General features: G+C 44.2%; 1 protein-coding gene and 1 pseudogene across 1 annotated transcript; one reads left to right on the forward strand and one right to left on the reverse strand.

Annotated features, from left to right (window-relative positions):
* The first annotated feature begins 731 nt into the window (after positions 1 to 731).
* LOC129866578 (podocin-like) lies at positions 732 to 4,695 on the forward strand (annotated as a pseudogene).
* A 316-nt stretch (positions 4,696 to 5,011) lies between these two features.
* axdnd1 (axonemal dynein light chain domain containing 1) lies at positions 5,012 to 22,665 on the reverse strand. The gene is made up of 25 exons (XM_055941073.1): positions 21,856 to 22,665; positions 21,324 to 21,508; positions 21,008 to 21,111; positions 20,741 to 20,845; positions 20,380 to 20,463; positions 20,227 to 20,283; positions 19,304 to 19,412; positions 18,683 to 18,804; positions 17,865 to 18,005; positions 17,576 to 17,680; positions 17,134 to 17,254; positions 15,051 to 15,152; positions 14,681 to 14,847; positions 14,498 to 14,567; positions 13,749 to 13,983; positions 13,221 to 13,437; positions 12,983 to 13,076; positions 12,508 to 12,695; positions 10,005 to 10,095; positions 9,725 to 9,871; positions 7,065 to 7,148; positions 6,351 to 6,476; positions 6,143 to 6,234; positions 5,856 to 5,986; positions 5,012 to 5,544 (listed from the first exon to the last, which is right to left on the reverse strand). The coding sequence occupies exons 1-25, from the start codon at positions 21,965 to 21,967 to the stop codon at positions 5,429 to 5,431; spliced, it is 3,105 nt and encodes a 1,034-aa protein (XP_055797048.1). The 5' UTR covers positions 21,968 to 22,665; the 3' UTR covers positions 5,012 to 5,428.
* Positions 22,666 to 24,387: the final 1,722 nt, after the last annotated feature.

The following is a 24,387-nucleotide window of genomic DNA, read 5'->3' on the forward strand; positions in this document are numbered from 1 at the left end:
GTTATTGCCATGGCAAGTTGCTTAACGTTATCAAAAAGTATTACATACATCTACAAAAGTTACTACAACTATGAATACAATACAATTATTATATTAAAACACTTAATTATTTCAAAAGCTGAAACAACGGAGCCATAATTATTAGCCTAATATTAATGAACAATAATAAGACATATGAATGACAGACTATTCAATAACTTGTTCATCAAATCTAATAATTTCTAATAAACTAAAATACATTGTTTCTTGGCCTAGGTGAGGGCCTTGATGAGAATTCATTACAGCAGGGGAAATGTAGGTCAAATACTTAATTTACAGTTTAATTAAATTGTGTCTGGGAGGATGTGTGTCTTTCCTGTACTAAAAACCAACACCTTTTTGGAAAAGACAAACATCTGAGTCTGCACATTACCAACAGTGACTCTCCGACCCAAGCACAAAGATCTGCAAAGTAACCCTTTTTCCAATGATAATCCTCACATGACTAGGTATGATCATGTAAACAAAACAAAAATGACAACTTATATTTCAAACTAGCAGCCCTTGACAAAGGCCTCCTCCCTGTCCTATAGGTGATCGCAACTGAGGAAGGGAGGGCCGTTGAAACCAAGACAGCCACTCAAACAGCAAACCAACTAGCAACAAGCTTTGGGTTGCACACTTCTCACCAGCCACAGACATGCCAAGAGGGATGGAGAAACACCTGGAGTCAGCTTCCCCTTGCCGCGGGCATGGAAGATGGCGAAGAGAGAACATTCTGGGTCCCCGACTTTCAGGGGCCGCCGTCACAGGGGCACCAAGACAGTGAGGCTCCCTGAGGAACATGAGGAAAGTAGTGCCAAAGAGGGATTACCCAGGAGACCAAGGGAGAGGAAGAGATAGAAGACAGGCCAGTCAAGTCCACCTCAACTGTTGTGGACGTGAGAGGCGTTAGAGAGAACGTGAGCGGAGAGGAGAACAAAGAGTTTATGGCCTTAATAGAGAGTGAATGGCAGGAGGAGGAAGGTGAGACATGTTATCAATATCTTAAATGTCATTATAAACTGGTTGGTTCGAGTGCTGAATGACAAAATATGTATTTATACTGCTCTAATTATGTTGGTAACCAGTTTATAATAACAATTAGGCACCTCGGGGGTTTGTGGTGTATCCAGGCACATAGGAACAGCCCTTAGCCGTGGTATATTGGCCATACACCACACCCCCTTAGGCCTTATTGCTTAAATATACTGGGCCCTTATTCACAAAGTGTGCCAGAGTGAGAGTGCTGACTAGGATCAGTTTAGAAATCATAATGAATAAGAGGGAGGAGCTGATCCTAAATGAGCACTCCTACTCTGAGACACTTTGTGAATAAGGGCCCTATTTTTTTATTTTAAATTATAATTTATTTGAAAGGACCTTAGTTTACTGTTACTGTACAGTACGTCTGAATGCAGTGTACTGTAAGTCAATGTACTGTGAAGTAAATCTGAATGTACTGTGCAGTAAGTCTGAATGTACTGTGCAGTAGGTCTGAATGTACTGTGCAGTAGGTCTGAATGTACTGTGCAGTAGGTCTGAATGTACTATGCAGTAGGTCTGAATGTACTGTGCAGTAGGTCTGAATGTACTGTGCAGTAAGTCTGAATGTACTGTGCAGTAGGTCTGAATGTTCTGTGCAGTAAGTCTGAATGTACTGTGCAGTAGGTCTGAATGTACTGTGCAGTAGGTCTGAATGTTCTGTGCAGTAAGTCTGAATGTACTGTGCAGTAGGTCTGAATGTACTGTGAGTCTCAAGGTTATTTGTCGACACCAGGCTTGAAGTCGTGGAGTCTTGGAGTGTGTGAGTCGCTATTTCATGATGTCATCTCCAACTGGTTCTGTGTGAAGGTAAGCATTTTCCACCTTCCCTTACTGTAGACAAACGACACGTATTACACACAGGATGTACAGTACAGTACAAACCTTGACGTTGACTGTGTAAAAAATGATTCAGGCAATAGTTCAGCTTAAAATATTTCTGGGTTTGACTATTTTCCACATTGTGTTGAACAGCACTCATCAATTGGTAGATTTCCTTATTGTACTTTGTAAGTATATAATTGTATTGTATCATTGAAATGTAATATTTCGTGAATGACTACATTTACAAGGATTCAGAACCCCATGTATTTTTTAAGAATAATATAAACTTTGGAGTAAGAAGGTGTTTGGTTCTTTGTATATTACATTGACAAACACAGTGGGCTGTCTTTCTCTGTGTGTCATTCCGATACGGCAAGTATTGATTGACAGCTAGCCACTGTGTTGATTGACAGGTTGTGAGGGAGCATGAGAGAGCTGTGATCTTCAGATAGGGTCACTTACTGCAAGGGAGACCCAGGGGACTTGTTATTATAATATTATTTAATGACTCATTGAACGAGTCATTCATAGTTTCTACGAATAATTGGATTGTCTTAGGGACACACCTTGCGGGCAACTCGTAAAATGGTGACACAGGAAAACGCAATGACACATTTTTTTTCAAACATGGAAGAATTGTCTTAGGCTAGATGAGACATGCATCAAACAAATCTCTCTGAATTTCTCAAATGAGTTTAAAATGGATTTGAAAAGGCAACTGGTAAGATTTACCACAGCACAAGTCTTGTGAACAACCTCCATTGTCCATATGTTCATTATACTGTACACTACACAGTATGTCAGTACCTGTACAATCTCTATCTACTGTTTCCGGGACCAAGGCCTACTTTTCTACCTCCCACTCCTCTATGTTTTTTAGAAACTGGACATCCGCCCAAAAATGCTCAATTGTTATCCAATTGGTCACAGTACGGTAACTCCTCTGACAGCTCTACAGAGAAACACAAACTACATCAAATATTCAAATATAATTTTCTCTGAGCATGAATCTTTTCCAGGTGGTAACCAAGGATCTGGTGAGCACGGAATGTTATAATTACTGAATAGAGAAAGAACATGGTTCTATGCTGTACTGCCCTGTCAAGTGTGAGTGCTGTGCTGCAGGTGACAGACAGAGATGTTTACATTTAAGTGCCTTGCTCAAAGGCACCATCACCTAGTCGGCTCGGGGATTTAAACCAGCGACCTATCGGTTAATGGCCTAACACTCTTAACCGCTAGGCTACCTGCTGCCCCATTCTAGCCCACCACAACTTCACCCACATCCTTCTGGGCAGGATGAGGCTCGCCCAGGAGATCCAGGTACCTAACCTACAGTTCACTCTTTGATACGGGTCTGTATATTTTCCAGACCTGGGATCAGATACTATTTAAAATTGTTCAAATACTGTTTGCTCAGTCTAACCTAACTAGAGTGCCAGATAGGTGGGGTTTACAGTTTGAACTATTCAATTGGTCCATTAAGCCAGGCAAGCTAAATCATGCACAGATAATGTATTTTAAATGATTTCAAATAGTATTTAAACCTATGTGTGATATTGACATTTGATATTGACCTTGGTGGTTCATGGAATTTGGTAGTGAGCAGGCTCACTGATGTGTGAATCACATGGAGTGTCCAAGAACTTGAGTGAATGGGTGGTGGTATATATTCTCAACACTAGAGTGAATCATGCTGCCTTTTATATCTACATGTGGCTTTTGATTCTGTAGCTTGCCAATGTGGGATCAAGATGGACAGAGCAGAAATGTAAGACTATCATCAATGACAGATTACAAACGGGCATTTGTAACATTTCCTGAACAAAACAACGCAACAACTCATTTCATTTTCAAAGGCTGGTGTCGTAAAACATTCTGTGAATGGAGCAGGTACATGTTGGAATTTCCAAAAACGTCTGTGTCCACTGTGTGCGCATTTCACCATTGTGATGGACTGAAAGGGTGGGTGTGTGAAGACCGTTCTATTCCTGCTCGTTGGCGACATCTGCTGGCCAGAAGAGAGGTAGGCCCGGAAGGGTAAGAGCCTAGTTACACACACCTGAAAATAATTAGCTTGGAAGTTGGGTGGTGTTTTTTTTTTCTACCTGGCTTTAGCCGGATCTGTTTTTGGTCTGGAGCAGCAAGAGCTGACATACAAAGCCCTTCAACGCTGGGAGGGATCTCGAACCCAACTGTACAGGAACCAACCAGATGTTATTTGGCCCTAGACCTGACCCCAGTAAGGTTTAAGCCTGTTGAATTTCTGTTTTCTTTTGTTGGATACGCCAGTAAACAGCTTAGCTGTCTGGTAGCAGAGAAGGACCGGAAGACCCGTGTAGAAAGGCTCAAGGAAGAGCTAGGTTTTGGTTTTATTGTTATCCGGCACTGTGGCTTTTTCCAGGAGAAAGGTCAATTTTGGTCCACGCTTGTGTTACTTCACACTCTAGTCACTTGCTGGCCAGCCCCCCACCGCTACACCGTGTTCATTTCAGAGAGGACCTTTGTCTCCCCATTGAGCTGCAGCATAGTCTAGCTGTAGAGGCTGAGACCAGCCCAAATAAAAGAACGTAATAAAAGAGGTGTGTGTCCAGACATCAACGTATGTCAGAATGATAAACATAAAAAGCCAAACAGCAAGCATTGCCAACTTGCAGGCCTCCCCTCCTCCCTGTCCTGTAGGTGATGGTTGCAGCGGGAGAGAAGGCAGCCTGTGAGACTCTGAAGTCTTCCCTGGACTCCCTCTCTGGTTCCCCCCACCACCGCCACCATCCACCTCCTGCTACACACCCTCACCATCCCCTCTGACCTGCCCCCTGACGCTTAACCACCTCACCTCCAGCCAATCCCATTCTGACAGGAGATACCAAAGAGAAAGACAGATGGCCCATGATGTAGTAAGTAGATAGACAAAGGGAAGCGTCTTAATTCAGATGCAAGAGCTGCGTGGTTGGTCCTAGGGAACCTGATTTTGCCACTCGTTGTTTCATATCAGTGCTGATGAAGGGAAGGAAGCAAGGAGAGGACACCATTTAAGATTGAGATACACCCTTCATATCAGTTTGAAGAAGTGTGAAAATATAACTGTTTGGGGGGGGGTTCTCTGTAAATAAATATAAATCAGTAGAAATATGTTTTTATTGTATGATTCATTCAACATACTGATGACACACTGCAAACCAGCTAAGTCAGACAGGGTAATATGAGGGTAAATAGGGTCCATAATAAATAAATGATAATATTATTATTAAAAAGGAACCATATAGTGTAAACATGACTATAGAGGGAACCATATAGTATGAACATGACTATAGAGGGAACCATATGTCACATGACCTTGTTGTAAGGACATGATTGCTTAACAAATAGCATGTAAATTACAGAACATTCTAAAAGAAATGCAACTGATTAAACACTGTTGAACGCCAAGTCATACAATACATCACGTTGCGTTTATTCGTTTGTCAAATACAAAGTCGTTGGATCTTCAGAGGAGCAGAGTTTCACATTACATCTGAAGCTACAGTACTGTTTTCAGGGTTCAGCGTTTCTTGGGCTTGGTTTGTCTGGGGCTAGGCTCAGGCTTCTGACTCACTGGTTTGGGTTCAGGGCTGGACACCTTTGACTTGGGAGACGCTGCCACAGACTGCTTGCTCACTGTAATGCAAATTGTATGGATGAGTGTCCAAAACCCAAATCCAACAGTTTTGACCTATCACTGAAGGGGTGTTATGGTGATGACCTATCACAGCGGTGTTACGTTGTTGTCCTATCACAGCACTGTGTTGACCTATCACAGCGGTGTGTTACGGTGTTGACCTATCACAGAGGTGTGTTACGGTGTTGACCAATCACAGAGGTGTGTTACGGTGTTGACCTATCACAGAGGTGTGTTACGGTGTTGACCTATCACAGAGGTGTGTTACGGTGTTGACCTATCACAGAGGTGCGTTACGGTGTTGACCAACCTTTGGCCTCCAGACTGGGCCTGCCCTGTAGCTGTCTCTCCAGATCTTGGATCTTCTCCAGCGCAGCCTGGAGGGCCTCCTCTGCCTTTAGGGCCCGCTCCTCTGCTCGCTGGACACGAGCCTCAACCCCACTGACAGACAGGCACAGACAGACACAGACAGACAGGCAGGTACAGACAGAGACAAACAGGCACACAAAATCAAAAAAGCACACAGGCAAGATGGCCCTTGTAGGACAGAAAAATAAAGTGAAGCACTTTAGATAGTGTGAATGACAAATAACTTACAGTAACTCGTGCTGCAGAACCCCTACTGTGGCCAGGGCATCAAAGGCTCTCTGACCGTTAGGTGTGTGTGGACGGGCAACCATGTCTTCAGTCTGCCGAGGGCCAAACAAAGAAGATTTGGGCATTGGATCTGAATGTCTGTCTTTCTACAACAATGTTTTCATAATGAAATTATATACTGGTAAAACACACAGCACCATGTACTGACCCCATCCAGCTGAATAGTATCCTCCCCCAGGGTTCGCTCAATGATGTTACCATCATGGCCTATCAGCTTCATAATAGAGCCGGCCAGTGAGCACTCCATGGCCTCTTCTGGGTACTCTGCCTCCACCTGCAGGTCAAAAATAGGTATTGCAGAACAATTCCAAAACTGCAGTCGATGAGACATCTAACCTCTGGATCTCTGGACAATATTAAATCGTGAGTGAAAATATGTGAAGGGTGAAGTTGCTAATAGAACTAGGGTCCGTTTAGCATTTCCCCATTAATGGTAAAGATTAGGATTGGGGGATGGGGAGCTCATTCTAGATCTCACCCCGGAGCTGTATAAAAACAAGACTTGCAAATCAAATCAAATGTTATTTGTCACATAGCCAAATATAACAGGTGTAGACCTTACCGTGAAATGCTTACTTATAAGCCCTTAACCAACAATGCAGTTCAAGAAATAAAGTTAAGAAAATATTTACTAAATAAACTAAAGTAAAAAAATAAAAAGTAACACAATAAAATAACAATAACGAGGCTTATACAGGGGGTACTGGTACCGAGTCAGGTAATTTCAATGATTTGGATTAGGATTACTTGTTGAACACTTCTCAGGTACTGGAATAGGACATGGCCAGTTTTGTTTCAAAATGTGTTTTAGTAGTATTTTTTGGTGTAGCTACTGCAGGTGTTAGCTCATCATGTGTACGACCTCAATGAATTCCATTGGACTCTTCTTGTTCGGCTCCTCTTCTTCATCCAAAGCTTCTAGTGGAACAACTGCCGGCAGGTTCATCTAAGGAAAGTAGGTGATGTAATTATAAACGCAGCAATAAAATAAACTCCCTTTTTCAGGACCCTGTCTTTCAAAGATAATACGTAAAAATCCAAATAACTTCACAGATCTTCATTGTAAAGGGTTGAAACACTGTTTATGGTTCATTGAACAAGCATGAGAAACAATGTATGAACACGCACCTGTGGAATGGTCGTTAAAACCCTAACAGCTTACAGACGGTAGGCAATTAAGGTCACCGTTATGAAAACTTAGGACACTAAAGAGGCCTTTCTACTGACTCTGACAAACACCAAAAGAAAGATGCCCAGGGTCCTTGCTCATCTGCGTGAAAGTGCCTTACAGGCTGACTACACCGCCGTGTTGCGTGCACGAGCGTTGCAAAATAAATTTGAAATCTATATTATTCAATTATTGCACCCACACTGCTCACACGCCCCAACGAGCGTCTGCGTTGCCAAGGGCTAAAATAGAAGTCAGTTCTAATTCTGACGCAGATCACGCTGCAAGTCCTGCCTCTCCCATCTCCTCATTGGTTTATAGAAGCAGGTACCCATGTGCCATCTCCTCATTGGCTATACCCACGTGAGTGACTGAAGACGAACAAGGTCAGTGGCGGTAATGCACTTAATTTATGAAAGTTGCCAATCGCAATATAAAGTCAAGAGAAGAAAAAGCCTGGAAGGATGAGAGATGACTAGAAATGATTCGGTTGACCGTTTTATGTGTGCATTAATTGATGGAGTAGAGGACCTTGTGCATTTCAGGTAAAATAACAACTCAATGTTTATATCCCAGGACAAATTAGCTAGCAATTGCAAGCTACCTAGCTAAATTTCCATAAATGTTTAATGCTTTTCGACCTGTACTCAAATTAAAATAATTGGTTTGTTTTGATATTTTAACCTGCGTGTCGTGATCGCGTTTGGTGTGGGGGGACAAAATACATTTATGCACGATGGCGCACGCACACAGCCAGTTTGAGTTCCGTCTTAGGCATGCTGCAAGGAGGCATGAGGACTGCAAATGTGGCCAGGGCAATAAATTGCAATGTCCGTACTGTAAAACGCCTAAGACAGCGCTACAGAGAGACTGGACGGACAGCTGATCGTCCTCGCAGTTGCAGACCACGTGTAACAACACCTGCACAGGATCGGTACATCCGAACATCACACCTGCGGGACAGGTACAGGATGGCAACAACAACTGCCCGAGTTACACCAGGAACGTACAATTCCTCCATCAGTGCTCAGACTGTGCGCAATAGGCTGAGCGAGGCTGGACTGAGGGCTTGTAAGCCTGTTGTAAGGCAGGTCCTCACCAGACATCACCGGCAACAACGTCGCCTATGGGTACAAACCCACCATCACTGGACCAGACAGGACTGGCAAAAAGTGCTCTTTACTGACAAGTCGCGGTTTTCTCTCACCAGGGGTGATGGTCAGATTCACGTTTATCGTCGAAGGACTGAGCGTTACACCGAGGCCTGTACTCGGGAGCAGGATCGATTTGGAGGTGGAGGGTCCATCATGGTCTGGGACGGTGTGTCACAGCATCATCGGACTGAGCTTGTTGTCATTGCAGGCAATCTCAACGCTGTGTGTTACAGGGAAGACATCCTCCTCACTCATGTGGTACCCTTCCTGCAGGCTCATCCTGACATAACTCTCCAGCATGACAATGCCACCAGCCATACTGCTCGTTCTGTGCATGATTTCCTGCAAGACAGGAATGTCAGTGTTCTGCCATGGCCAGCGAAGAGCCCGGATCTCAATCCCATTAAGCACGTCTGGGACCTGTTGGATCAGAGGGTGAGGGCTAGGGCCATTCCCCCAAAAAATGTCAGGGAACTTGCAGGTGACTTGGTAGAAGAGTGGGGTAACATCTCACAGCAAGAACTGGCAAATCTGGTGCAGTCCATGAGGAGGAGATGCACTGCAGTACTTTTTGCAGCTGGTGGCCACACCAGATATGATTGTTACTTTTGATTTTGACCACCCCTTTGTTCAGGGACACATTATTCCATTTCTGTTAGTCACATGTCTGTGGAACTTGTTCAATTTATGTCTCAGTTGTTGAATCTTGTTATGTTCAGACATATTTTTACACATGTTAAGTTTGTTGAAAATAAACGCAGTTGACAGTAAGAGGACGTTTCTTTTTTTGCTGAGTTTATATCGCATAAACAAAGCACTTGACTTTTTTTTACATTTTTTTTAATGACATCCCACCAGCCATCAAGCTAGTTGAATCAACGTTGTTTCCACGTCATTTCAACAACAACAATTTAGGCTATATTTTTTCCTACTGATGGTTTCAAAGAAGTCATCAACGTGAAGGAATTTGTCATTATTATTTTTTATTATCTTTTTACCTACATCTATATATTTAACCTACAATGATATGGCTAAAAAAAATTCATTCACTTTGAATTTACGTTAGTTGACATTTCAATCAAATGTAAATAAAAACTAGACATTAAACTGACATCAGTGCCCAGTGGGATGGTATTCACACATCAGGTGGCTGACTGCAAGGTAGGGAGGGATCACAGTAAAGGATTATGACAGGCTCACCAGAGATTCCATGCTGGGCATCGCAGAGGGAAGGAGTTCCGTAAAAGAACGGTGGACCAAATTCAGTGTGACGCGCAGCTCCACGGGACTGCCCTTCTTGTCGGACAGCAGGATCCGACAGGACTCCATCCACTCTCCACATTCCCTCTGAGCAGCGTGAACGCGCACACATACACACACACACATACACGCATGCACACACGCGCACATCCTTGATTCCAAAACATTGAGAATGTTAGCAGGCTCTACACAGCAAGCCTTTGTGTGGGTCAGTGAGTACCTGCAGTTTGTTGAGCTCAGAAAGCTCATTCTCTGAGTCCTCCCGAGCCATGCTCCTCTGAATCTCCTCCTCCACAATGGCCCGGCAAGAGCTGCACAAAGAGAGAGAGAAAAAAAGCTCTGAGTTAGTGTGAACCATCTTCTTATACCAGAAATCCCCATGATCCACTCATCGCTAGGTTTTCAGACTTTACGATCCAGTGTGGCTCAGTTGGTAGAGCATGGCGCTTGCAATGTCAGGATTGTGAGTTCGATTCCCTCTGGGGCCACCCACACGAAAATGTATGCACGCACTGTAAGTCAGTCTACTGTAAGTCAGATAAAAGCTTCTGCTAAATGGCATTGAGGAGTATACCACCTCAGTCATCAGCTTCATCAATAAGTGCATCGACGACGTCGTCCCCACAGTGACCGTATGTACATATCCCAACCAAAAGCCATGGATTACAGGCAACATCCACATCGAGTTAAAGAGCGGCCGCTTTCAAGGAGCCGGACACTAATCCGAACGCTTATAATAAATCCCGATATGCACTCAGACGAACCATCAAACAAGAAAAGCGTCAATACAGGATTAAGATTGAATCCTACTACACCGGCTCTGATGCTCTTTGGATGTGGCAGGGCTTGAAAACTATTACGGACTACAAAGGAAAACCCAGGCAAGAGCCTACCAGATGAGCTAAATGCCTTTTATGCTCGCTTCGAGGCAAGCAACACTAAAGCATGCATGAGAGCACCAGCTGTTCTGGATGACTATGTGATAACGCTCTCGGTAGCCGATGTGAGCAAGACCTTTAAACAGGTCAACATTCACAAAGCCGCGGGCCAGATGGATTACCCGGACGTGTCCTCAAAGCATGTCTGGACCAACTGGCAAGTGTCTTCACTGACATTTTCAACCTCTCCCTGACAGAGTCTGTAATACCTACATGTTTCAAGCAGATCACCATAGTCCCTGCGCCCAAGGGAGCGAAGGTAACCTGCCTAAATGATTACCGCCCCATAGCACTCACATCGGTAGCCATAAAGTACTTTGAAAGGCTGGTCATGGCTCACCTCAACAGCATCCTCCCGGATACCCTAGACCCATTCCAATTCGCATACCGCCCCAACAGATCCACATATATCGCACTCAATCGCACGCAACACTGCCCTTTCCCACCTGGACAAAAGGAACACATGTGAAAGGAAAAAAAAGCGTTCAACACCATAGTGCCCACAAAGCTCATCACTAAGGTAAGGACCATGAGACTAAACACCTCCCTCTGCAACTGGATCCTGGAATTCCTGACGGGCCGCCCCCAGTTGGTAAGGGTAGGCAACAACACGTCTGCCACGCTGATCTTCAACACTGGGGCCCCTCAGGGGTGTGTACTTAGTCCCCTCCTGTACTCCCTGTTCACCCACGACTGTGTGGCCAAACACGACACCAACACCATCATTAAGTTTGCTGACGACACAACAGTGGTAGGCCTGATCACCAACAATGATGAGACGCCTATAGGGAGGAGGTCAGAGAACTGGCAGTGTGGTGCCAGGACAACAACCTCTCCCTCAATGTGAGCTAGACAAAGGAGCTGATCGTGGACTACAGGAAAAGGCAGGCCGAACAGGCCCCCATTAATAACATCAACGGGGCTGTTGTGGAGCGGGTGGAGATTTTCAAGTTCCTTGGTGTCCAAATCACCAACGAACTATCATGGTCCAAACACACCAAGACAGTCGTGAAGAGGGCACAACAAAACCTTTTCCCCTTCAGGAGACTGAAAAGACTTGGCATGGGTCCTCAGATACTCAAAATGTTCTACAGCTGCACCATCGAGAGCATCCTGATCGGTTGCATCACCGCCTGGTATGGCAACTGCTCGGCATCTGACGGTAAGGTGCTACAGATGGTAGTGCATACGGCCCAGTACATCACTGGGGCCAAGCTTCTTACCACCCAGGACATATATAACAGGCGGTGTCAGAGGAAAGCCCATAAAATTGTCAGCAACTCCAGTCATCCAAGTTAGACTGTTTTCTCTGCTACCGCACGGTAAACGGTAACAGAGCGCGAAGTCTAGGACCAAAAGGCACCTTAACAGCTTCTACCCCCAAGCCATTAGACTGCTGAACAATTAAACAAATGGCCACCGGTACCCCCTCCATTTGTTTGTACACTGCTACGACTTGCTGTTTATTATCTATGCATAGTCACTTCACCCCTACCTACATGTACATATTACCTCAACTAAACTGTACCCCTGCACACTGACTCAGTACCAGTACCCCCTGTATATAGTTTCGTTATTGTTATGTTATTGTGTTACGTTTTGTTATTATTATTATTATTTTTTTATTTATTATTATTACATTTTTTTACTTTAGTTTATTTGGTAAATATTTTCTTAACTCTTCTTGAACTCCGCTGTTGGTTAAGGGATGGTAAGTAAGCATTTCACGGTAAGGTCTACACTTTTTCGGAGCATGTGACAAATAAAGTTTGATTTGATATTTACCTGGTGATATATTTGGAGAAGTAGTCCAGTTTCTCTGAGAGGTTCTTGGCGTCTTCCTCTAGTTGCTCCAGGGAGACCTCCATGATGGCGGTGGTGTTGAGCCCCGGCAGGGCGTCACAGTGGTCTGGGACCATCTGGAGGAGCATGTCCACCATCCAGCGAGTCAGAGCCGTGTGGATGGAGTTCACCTGGAAACACAGGCCAGAGACAATACGTAGGGGCTGGAGGGGTACTCTATTCCTTTTATATTGACCCTATTCCCTTGATAGTGCACTAACAGTAGTGCACTATATAGGGAATAGGGTGTCATTTGGGACGCATCCAATATCTTCCCAGAAGGTCTCTGGTCAAAACCAGTGCACTATAAAGGGAATAGAGTGCAATTTGGAATGCATCCATAAAATCAAACGTACACACATTCCAATAGCAGGTAAAGGAATTGCTATCCAGGGACAGCTATGCCCGTCTCCAGTACCTCCTCACATAGCCTTCGGTTCTCACAGTCAAAGAAGTTGGCTTGGGTCAAGATGAACTCCCGGAGAGTGTTGAAGACATCATTGATCTCGATCCTGGAATAGACACAAATTGTTTGACAAAAAAAAAAAGAAGCTTCGCAACAAACGGGCTCTGGTCAAAAGTAGTGTACTATACAGGGAATATTGTGCCATTTGGGACAAACATATAGCGTACAAAGAGGGGCCAGGAGAACTCACTGGACGTGTGGTTTGTGCTTGACCCTCTCATTCTCAGGCTGGGTGCTGTGGACGTGCTTCAAGGACTCCTCCGCCAGCAACATCCAGCTACCCAGGGCCTTCTCCAGCTTCAGCCAATCACAGTGGGGCAGCTTCTCGGGGCGGCCAACAAGGCCCTTCAGTCGGGTGGCCCAGAATTCCATCACCCTAACCAGACACATCAGTTGCTTGTGGATTCCTGAAAGGGCCACACAGACCAGTTGGTAAGGGATACATTCAGGTATGTATGGGATTATCAGGGTTCTTCAGTATGGACCAACATTTGTTGAATCCGGGGGGGTTCATGATGGGATGAAGAAAACCCTGCACACCCAGTACGGAGCTCTCCAGAATTCTACCCTCGTGCTCCGGTTTCCGGTTCTGCTGTATATTCCCTCTGCGTCCGTCTCTCACACTCTCTCACCGCCATAGAAATACAATCTATAGAACATGCATCCCAATTCTAATCAACTTTTCTGTGACGATGGGTCATTCCATTTCTAAGCTCACCACTCTCGCCGTTGATGCGTGTGCCCAGCTGCTTGTGAAGCTCCGACACGGCCAGGCCCAGCTCCCTCATGGCCTCCTGGCCCCTGGGGGGCTCGCCGTCTGGGGCCGGGTGTCTCCTGAAGAGCCGGAGGCCCACCTCCTCCCAGGCCTCCTGCAGCTGGCCCAGCATGTTGAGGGTCTCCTGGCAGGAGAGGAGGTCTTCACCCCCGTAGCGCTCACACTGAATGGTCAACGCCTGGAGGATGGGGGAGAGGATGGAGATGTCAGTGGGACTGTCCGTTATACCTGACTCACAGCAGCAGCTCCCGAGTGGCACAGCGGCTAAGGGACTGCATCTCGGTGCTAGAGGCGTCACTACAGACCCTGGTTCGATTCCAGGCTGTATCACAACCGGCCGTGATTGGGAGTCCCATAGGGCAACACACAATTGGCCTAGCATGGTCCGTGTTTGGGTTTGGCCTGGGTAGGCCGTCATTGTAAATATCTGTTCTTAACTGACTTGCCTAGTTAAATAAAGGTTCAATAAAATAAACAGGCCAGCTCAGTACAGCTAAGCTTGGCTCAGCACGGTTTGACTCAGTAGTGTGAAAAGGGTATTATAGTGGTGCTACACTAGTGACATACAGTGCTGAGGACTCACAGAGTGTGCAGGGTTTTGTTCCAGTCTAGTACTAAAATATATCCGGTGATACACATATGAAAGCGTTAAAAACCTCAACATTAAAACAGGAACAGAAAAAAAATCTTACATTGGACCACTGTTTCAAATCTGAATAAAGCTGTTCTTCTGAAACTTTCTCAAATTTCGGATCCGGGCTCCTACAAAACAAACAAACATCGCAATGATATGAAGACAAAACAATGACAACTGCTCCCGTGACAGGCTGACAGTCATCTCTATGAGTAGGTGCCAGTGGGCATGTCTACGCTACCTGATGTTGGCGCCAACGGACGTGTGCCATTTGACGATGTCAGCCTGTATGCTACTTATCCCCTCACAGTGGACATGCTCAGCCTCTCTCAGACTCTGCACGAAGGACGTCAGCTGCTCCTTCCACTGCTCTGTCAGCTGCATGATATGGTTCAGGTCTTCTGTGTCCTACGAGATACAAGGTTTGTTTATGTATCATTATTATTTTCATCAGTATGAAGTTGTTTTATTCCAATTCAGTCAATTTGGCAGTATATGAGGGACAAGACCAGAACAACATAGAAAAATAGGATACTGTATCAATAATAGAGGATTTCAGAAAAGCAGGAATTCCCATCCCGGTGAATGGCCTATGACAGTGTGGAGTTTACCTTGGAGGTCAGGAAGAGTGTAAAGTGCTCAGCAGTCTTGGTCCAAGTCTGCTCACTGACGTGAAGCCTGCTGGCCAGCTGGAGGTTGTTCAACTTGATCACCTGGGAGGAAACAAATCAATATCAACAACTCTGATACATATGCAAATAGGGTTGTATTCATAACGGTACTTCGTAGCAAAACATTTTGCAACGGAAAACTAAAATGTCCTGGTAGCTCCTCCCTGTTTCTTCCGTTTGGTGCCAAAAGAATAAACCCCAGTTAACACTAGGATCAGGACGAGAGAAGTCTGCGGTTCTGCTCCCTTCTCTCCTCCCCTTCACTTTGAGATCTACAGTACCAGTCAAAAGATTGGACACACCTACTCATTCAAGGGTTTTTCTTAATTTTTTACTATTTTCTACATTGTAGAATAATAGTGAAGACATCAAAACTATGAAATTACACATTTGGAATCATGTAGTAACCAAAAAAAAGTGTTAAACAAATAAAAAATATATTTTAGATTTTAAATTCTACACAGTAGCCACCCTTTGCCTTGATGACAGCTTTGCACACTCTTGGCATTCTCTCAACCTCTCACCTGGAATGCATTTCAATTAACAGGTGTGCCTTCTTAAAAGTTAATTTGGGGAATTTATTTCCTTCTTAATGCGTTTGAGCCAATCAGTTGTGTTGTGACAAGGTAGGGGTGGTATACAGAAGACAGTCCTATTTGGTAAAATACCAAGTACATATTATGGCAAGAACAGTTCAAATAAGCAAAGAGAAACGACAGTCCATCATTACTTTAAGACACGAAGGTCAGTCAATGCGGAAAATTTCAAGAACTGCTGCAGAGGATAAGTTCATTAAAGAACCTCAGATTGCAACCCAAATAAATGCTTCACATAGTTCAAGTAACAGATACATCTCAACATCAACTGTTCAGAGGAGATTGCGTCAATCAGGTCCTTCATGGTCAAATTGCTGCAAAGAAACCACTACTAAAAGACACCAATAAAAAGAAGACTTGCTTGGGCCAAGAAACACAAGCAATGTACATTAGACCAGTGGAAATCTGTCCTTTGGTCTGATCAGTCCAAATTTGAGATTTTTCGTTCCAACCGCCGTATTTTTGTGAGATGTAGAGTAGGTGAATGGATGAACTCCACAAGTGTGGTTCCCACCGTGAAGCACGGAGGAAGTGTGATGGTGCTTTGCTGGTAACAATGTCAGTGATTTATTTAGAATTCAAGGCACACTTAACCAGCATGGCTACCACAGCATTCTGCAGCGATACGCCATACCATCTGGTTTGCACTTAGTGGGACTATCATTTTTTTTCAACAGGACAATGACTCAAAACACACCTCCAGGCAGTGTAAGGGCTATTTGAACAAGAAGGAGAGTGATGGTGCTGCATCAAATGACCTGGCCTCCACAACCACCCGACCTCAACCCAATTGAGATGGTTTGGGATGAGTTGGACCGCATAGTGAAGGAAAAGCAGCCAACGAGTGCTCAGCATATGTGGGAACTCCTTCAAGACTGTTGGAAAAGTATTCCTCATGAAGCTGGTTGAGAGAATGCCAAGAGTGTGCAAAGCTGTCATCAAGGCAAAGGGTGACTACTTTGAAGAATCTAAAATATATTTTGATTTGTTTAACACTTTTTTGGTTACTACATGATTCCATATGTGTTATTTTATAGTTTTGATGTATTCACTATTATTTGAGTAAAAATAAAAACAAACCCTTGAATGAGTAGGTGTGTCTAAACTTTTGACTCGTACTGTATGTCCTAACCTAGCTATGCATTCTATTGTATTTCAACATGTCCTAATGTTGCTAATGCTACGACAAAATGGCTGACAAGGACTGACGGACGGACAAGATACATGGAAAGACAGACAGACAGAAATACTGACAGAAGGACAGCAGGCCAACAGACAAGACAAGACAGACAGACAGACAGACCTTGAGTGACAGGTTGTAGGTGGTAGGAACGGACGGGCGGACAGACTGACAGAGACAGACAGACAGAGGACCAAAGAGAGAAGGACAGAGGAACGGACAGGCGGACAGACAGACAGAGACTGACCTTGAGGGCCAAGTTGTAAGTGACTCTGCTCCACAGGTCCCTCTCGTTCGTCAGTCTGGCCACCTGTCCCTCCAATCTCCTCCTCTGCATCTCATACAGGCCATGGTACTCTCCCACCACACTGAGGACACAGGTACATAGAGGTCATTTGTCATACATTCAAGTACAGTTTACAGTACAGTAGATAAGAGTTGTTCCAACTTTTTCATATTTAGCCGTTTGTGTACATATTATGTACATATTATCCCAGATTATTTTCAGAGATTTCGTCTTCGCAAAGTTTGCACAATTTAGATAAGGGGTAGAAGGATAGGAGACATAAAACATGTTCAGATAGGGGATAGAAGACAAGAAGCAAAGCTAAAAACATTAAACTTAGTAAACAGCGTCTGTGTACAGTATGCACAGCAGCAGGTATGATGATGGCCAATCAGTCACTTACTCAGAGTTCTTCTGTGATTGTTCCAGAGCCTTGGCCAGCTCCTGCTGTGCTTTCTCAGCCTGCTTGGACACATACTCGTCATGCTCCTTCATCTTACACAGGTCTCTGAAGTGCACACGCACAAGAATACACAGACAAAAATCATATACATAGCTAAGGGGGGAAAAATCGTAAAAATTATGTACTGTATATATCAATATAGATTCTGTAATTGCAGACACACACAACCCCATCCCCCCCCCCCCCCCCCGCCCTCCTCCACCCAACACACACATAGTCCCAGGCTCACGTGTTGAGCTTAGAGATGGAGCTCCTGAAGCAGATGATCTCCTCTGTGAGCCTGCGGTCCAGAGCTCTCTGGGCCAGTGTCTCTGTGTGGAGACCCTTCAGCTGCCTGGGGATACGGTCCAAAAGAGCCACATATCTCTGTCTGGACCACAGGAGCACACAAGGAGAGACACAGTTAGACCTACACTGAGTATATCAAACATTAGGAATACCTTCCTAATATTGAGTTACACCCCCTCCCTTCCTTTTTACACTCATAACAGCCTCAATTTGTCAGGGCATGGACTCTACAAGGTGTTGAAAGTGTTCCACAGGGATGCTGGCCCATGTTGACTCTAATGCTTCCCACAGTTTTGTCAAGTTGGCTTGATGTCCTTTGGGTGGTGGACCATTTTTAATACACACGGGAAACTGTTGAGTGTGAAAAACCCAGCAGTGTTTGTTGCAGTTCTTGACACAAACCGGTGCGCTTGGCACCCACTGCCGTACTCCGTTCAAAGGCACTTAAATATTTTGTCTTGTCCATTCACCCTCTGAATGGCACACATACACAATCCGTGTCTCAATTTTCTCAAGGCTTCAAAATCCTTCTTTAACCCGTCTCCTCCCCTTCATCTACACTGATTGAAGTGGATTTAACAAGTGACATCAATAAGGGATCATAGCGTTCACCTGGATTCACCTGGTCAGTCTATGTCATGGAAAGAGCAGGTGTTCTTAATGTTTTGTACACTCAGTGTATGAACTGGATCCTGGATCGCATTCATAAGGGCACACTGGAGAAAAAGGTTCATGGAGTCCCCTTCCCCCTGTACTTACCTGAGCTTAGCCAGGAGCTGTCCTCTCTCAGCACACTCCACACTGACCTGTCTGATCAGCTCATGGAACACTATGTTGTAGATGTTCTGTTCCACACGCACCAGCTCTAGAAGGCCTTGCATCTGGGTAGGGGGTCACAGAGATGATGTGTGTCTCAAATGGCACACTATTCACTACATAGGGTAATACTTTGACCCGGGACCCATAGGGCTCTGTGTACACTATAGGGAATAGGGTGCCATTTGGAACGCAAACTATATCATCAAACAAGGCACAGAGAACAAAATGAGCTAAAATGGTTGAATTAAGTCAAAGGTAATGTCCTGTCCAATCCAGTTCAATTACCTACATTATGTCACTTCAGGAAACATACATATGTTACCTATGCCAATTCGGTCACACTTGATTTGAACTGTACGTCATTACATGTTGTCATAAACATGACAACAAATGTGATAAAATGTCAGAGACAGAAAGCTATAGAATAAACATGATACTGTTTGCATCCCAAATTACACCCTATTCCCTATATAGTGCATTATTTATAGGCCCTGGTCAAAAGTAGTGCACTACCTAGGGAATAGGGTGCTATTTTGGGATTGACTCTGTGTCCTGGTTTACCTGTGACAGTCCAGTCAGCACTCTGTACTCCTGGTTGACCCCTGCTCTGTCCAACATCTCATCCATCACCTTCATCAGCTGCACTGCCTCCAGCCGCCCGCTGGGCCTCCTGCGGCATACACACACACAGATACACGTATACACACACGTACAAACACACAAACACACGCACAGACACACACACGCACGTACAAACACACAAGCACAAACACACACGCACGCACAAACACACACGTACAAACACACACGCACAGAAACACACACGCACAGAAACACACACGCACAGAAACACATACATAACAGTGGTCACCAACCCTGGTCGTGAGAGCTACAGTGTGTGTACAGATCAAGAACCTGATCAGGCCGGCCACGACCGGGAGGTCCATGGGGCGACGCACAATTGGCCCAGCGTCGTCCGGGTTAGGGAGGGTTTGGCCGGCAGGGATATCCTTGTCTCATTGCGCTCTAGCGACTCCTGTGGCGGGCCAGGTGCAGTGCACGCTGACCAGGTCGCCAGGTGTACAGTGTTTCCTCCGACACATTGGTGCGGCTGGCTTCTGGGTTGGATGTGCGTTGTGTCAAGAAGCAGTGCGGCTTGGTTGGGTTGTGTTTCGGAGGACGCATGGCTCTCGGCCTTCGCCTCCCGAGTCTGTACAGGAGTTGCAGCGATGAGACAAGACTGTAACTAATTGGATACGACGAAATTAGGGAGAAAAAAAGGGGTAAAATTAAAAAATAAAAAATAATTTAAAAATGTAAAAAGAACCTGATCAGCTGAATTAGGTGTTAGTGCTGGGATAGAACAAAAGTCTGCATTCCTGTAACTATGATTACGGCTATAGATATTTGCCATGTTGTTACACCCATCATGATCCATTGTCATTCAGAACACTGGATGTTGACATGATCACTTTTTCACTCACATTGATGGAAAGACTTTGAGCATCCTTTCGTCGTCCTCCAACAGTACTGTGAATTTACTAAAACGGGAGATAGGAATAGAAGTCAGAAGGTGAGGACATTATCATTAAGCAGAGGGGGAAAATACAACACACAGTAGAATCCTCCTCGCTCACTCGTCATAGCACTCCAGTCCTTGAACCCCTTTGTTTTTCACAATGTGATATTCCTCTGGGATGAGGCTCTCCATAAGGCTCATGTCCTGGGGAGAACAACACAAGGGCCTGTTAAACAACACAGAACAGACTGTGTCTGGTAATGACTGTGTCTGGAATCAGATCAATTCATTGACGATGGCCACACATTTAAAGGCAATGGCATTTGGGTGCACTCGTTTGCATCTCCCGGTGCGCAGAGATTTCACTTTAGAACCAATGGAATGGTCTAAAATGTGCAGCCTCCGCCAATCTGGTGCACCGGACTATGCAAAATATAAGCGCCCATTTGTGTTTTTACATGTATGTCCGGGCTCTACTTTCCTTTTGAATGCCCTGTGTGTGGGTGGTGCCCCTGTCAGCCATGGGTGGCAGGGGAATCCTCTCCCTCTGAGAGGCCATGGAATCACACAAAAAGGAGATGTCCCTGAGCCAACACACAGTACACAACACAATCACAGACAGAAAATGAGTAATGTATTTTTCTATAAACATGTAGATACACTGATATGGCAGCTCATGTCCCCCCTCCCCGTCCCCCATGGCTTTTGCATTGCAAATTCCCAACAAGGATTATTTTTGGTCAAACCTGCCCGCTCCTGTCAATGACGTTGGTTGATCGAGAAAATATTTGTATTTCTTGCGTCCGACTGGGTGATGCCAAACCGCGTCCGTGTGTCGTATTCCATAGACCTAAGGGAGGCAGTTAAACCAACAATAAACAACCATAGACAAACAAAAAACGATTTACTTACAAACAATGTAGTAACACTGTAGTGACTTCCTAGGACCACGCACTGAGAATGTGGCAGGAATCTGGTTAGACTTGACTCTGGCATTTGACATCTATGCTGGACCAAACCGCACTAAAGCCCTGGACCAGAGTTGCCATACATAAACCATACCTTGAAGTCTTTGGGGGTCTTGGTTAGCTTTGGGGGTCCCAGCCTATCGTGGGGACAGATGGTTGAGGTGAGGGTGGCCAGGAGCTCATCTGGGATCAAGTCATTCTGCATCGGGACAAGCTGCATCTTTGATCGATCTGTCACTGGCACCTGTTTCTCTTTCAGCTCAGGGAGTTCTGAAAGGGCTGAAGACAGTACACAGACATACAAAATAATGCTCAATTGAGTCAATCAATCAAATGTATGTATAAAGGTGTTCTGCAAAGTATTGTATTGTAAGGGAAAATGTCTGAAAGCTGAAATATTGGAATTCATAGGTACATGATAGAGAGAGAGCACATGTTATGCCACAGCTACTGTTGCAAGCTATGTGTAACTAGGGTCAGTGCTATCTTAACCATTTTAAATGTCACCTTCAGGGACGTCCAAAGGATCCCGCATAGCACACACCGTGTAGCTAGTAGCTAGCTAGCTAGCTTATTAACAAGCAGGATAGAAACACCACGCATACACCTGCCTGTCCATAGTTTACCTCTATCATGATCTTCCACAGGTGATACAAGAGAATGACTTGACTTTATCCTTCGGCCCTCTGGTTTCGGTAAGACAGGAGGTGACGGGCTTGATTTTATGGATGCAGACATCCTCAACTAACGTTAGCTAGCTAGCTAGAAAATGTAAACAATAATACTAATTATAGCGAGCTATCTAACGTTAGCCAAAAATAGCCCAATTAACGTTAGCATGTTCGCATGTAGTCGATAACTCGCCACTTCCAAGCAACTTTGTTCTGCATAGCGTTGTTATAAATATTAGCGTCCATGAGAGAGCAAAGTAGCTAGCTAAACCTTACTGAATAACTTTAGTGTCACTGGAATTATTTCAAAACTCCTGTCAGTCACTTCCCCCCATGGAGTTGTTGCTATGGACGCTCAACTGCAACAGATGGGCGTGTCTGTAGACTAGGAGGGTCGGAGAAAATCACTCGTTCCCATGGAGAGTCCAAATTTCATAAACCCAGTCCCAGGAGGTTGGTGGCACCTTAATTGGGGAAGACGGGCTCGTGGTAATGGCTGGAATGGTATCAAATACATCGAGAGCATCCTGACCGGTTGCATCACAGCCTGGTATGGCAACTGCTCGGCATCTGACCGTAAGAAGCTACAGAGCGTTGTGCGTATGGCCCAGTGGCTTCCAGCCATCCAGGACCTAAATACTAGGAGGTGTCAGATGACAGTCCCAAAAAATGTCACAGACTCCAGTCACCTAAGTCATAGACTGTTCTCTCTGCTACTGCACGGCAAGCGGTACCGGAGCGCCAAGTCAAGAACCAAAAAGCTCCTTAACAGCTTCTACCCCCAAGCCATAATACTGCTGAACAATTAATCAAATGGCCACCCGGACTATTCTTTTTTTAAATGCATTGGTCTCAGAGCATTTCGTGTTATATTATATGTAAATCAGCGACCATGATATGTTACGAACTACAAATCGTAGTAAATGTTACGAATTTGCAAAACGTAAAATATGTTACGAATTTGCAAAACCTACTATATGTAACGATTTTGCAAAACATGATATCTTACGAATTCTAGCTGGTTAACGTTAGCTAAGATAGGGTTTAGGGCTAAGGTTATGGTTACTTTTAGGAGTTAAGTTAAAAGGTTGGGGAAAGGGTTAGCTAAAATAGTTAATGTTAGGGTTAGGCGATGAGAGGGTTAGCTAAAATGATTAGGGGAAGGGTTAGCTAAACAAGTTGTAAGTAGTTGAAAAGTTGCTAATTAGCTAAAATTTGAACTCGCAACCTTTGGGTAGCTAGACATTCACGTTATATTGAAGTGTTTTAAAACAAGTGACATCAATAAGGGATCATAGTTTTCACCTGGATTCACCTAGTCAGTCTATGTCATGGAAAGAGCAGGTGTTCCTAATGTTTTGTACACTCAGTGTATGTACAAATGTGTTGGACGTGCGCTGACAATGAAATTGTTATTGTCTAATGCTGACTATTCTAACTATTTGCTGAATAATCAAATACAAACAATTTATGAATTAAAAAAAACATGCTACTAATCACAATAACAAGTAAATCAATGTTAGTAGACAATAGTTAATCAGGTGGCAAGGCATGGGAATGTTTCCTGGGGAGTGTCAATGCTTGTTATCACTTTAGTGTTCTTTTGCACATTTAGCCACACCGATCTTAGGTTTAAGCAAATTTTGTAACGTTTTGAGCAGTGGTGTAAAGTACCTAAGTAAAAATACTTTTAAGTACTACTTAAATAGTTTTTGGGGGTATCTGTACTTCACTTTACTATTTATATTTTTAACAACTTTTACTCCACTACATTCCTAAAGAAAAGAATGTACTTGTTACTCCTTACATTTTCCCTGACACCCAAACGTACTCGTTACATTTTGAATGCTTAGCAGGACAGGAAAATGGTCTAATTCGCGCACTTATCAAGCGAACATCCCTGGTCATCCCTACTGCCGCTGATCTGGCAGACTCACTAAACACAAATGCTTCGTTTGTAAATGAAGTCTGCGTGCTGAACTGTGACCCTGGCTATCCGTAAATGTAAAAAACAAGAAAATCGTGTTGTCTGGTTTGCATAATATCAAATCAAAATCAAATCAAATCAAATTTTATTAGTCACATACACATGGTTAGCAGATGTTAATGCGAGTGTAGCGAAATGCTTGTGCTTCTAGTTCCGACAATGCAGTAATAACCAACAAGTAATCTAACCTAACAATTCCACAACTAGGAACGCGAAGCGAGGCGGCCATCTCGGTCGGCGCCATCTTAATAAGACATTGTAAATGATTTATACTTTTATTTTTGATGCTTAAGTACATTTAAAACCAAATACTTTTAGATTTTTACTCAAGTAGTATTTTACTGGGTGACTTTTACTTTTGTCATTTTATTTTAAGGTATCTTTACTTTTACTCAAATATGAAAATTTGGTACTTTGGTTTTGAGTTTTAAAACATGTTAAAATGATTCAAAGGCCTATGCTATGTTTATGTGTAGGTCCATCCACATAATTATATATAG

This window comes from Salvelinus fontinalis, chromosome 12 (genome assembly GCF_029448725.1).
Source record: "Salvelinus fontinalis isolate EN_2023a chromosome 12, ASM2944872v1, whole genome shotgun sequence".
Taxonomy (NCBI): domain Eukaryota; kingdom Metazoa; phylum Chordata; class Actinopteri; order Salmoniformes; family Salmonidae; genus Salvelinus; species Salvelinus fontinalis.

What these genes read in the sequence shown, in the direction of transcription:
- axdnd1 (XM_055941073.1), bottom strand. Translation starts at nt 21,967, where the DNA reads ATGTCTGCATCCATAAAATCAAGCCCGTCACCTCCTGTCTTACCGAAA. An exon ending in CAGCTCCTGGCTAAGCTCAG is followed by an intron (nt 18,006 to 18,682) that starts GTAAGTACAGGG and finishes CCTGTGGTCCAG; the next exon opens with ACAGAGATATGTGGCTCTTT. An exon ending in CACTCTTCCTGACCTCCAAG is followed by an intron (nt 14,848 to 15,050) that starts GTAAACTCCACA and finishes TGTATCTCGTAG; the next exon opens with GACACAGAAGACCTGAACCA.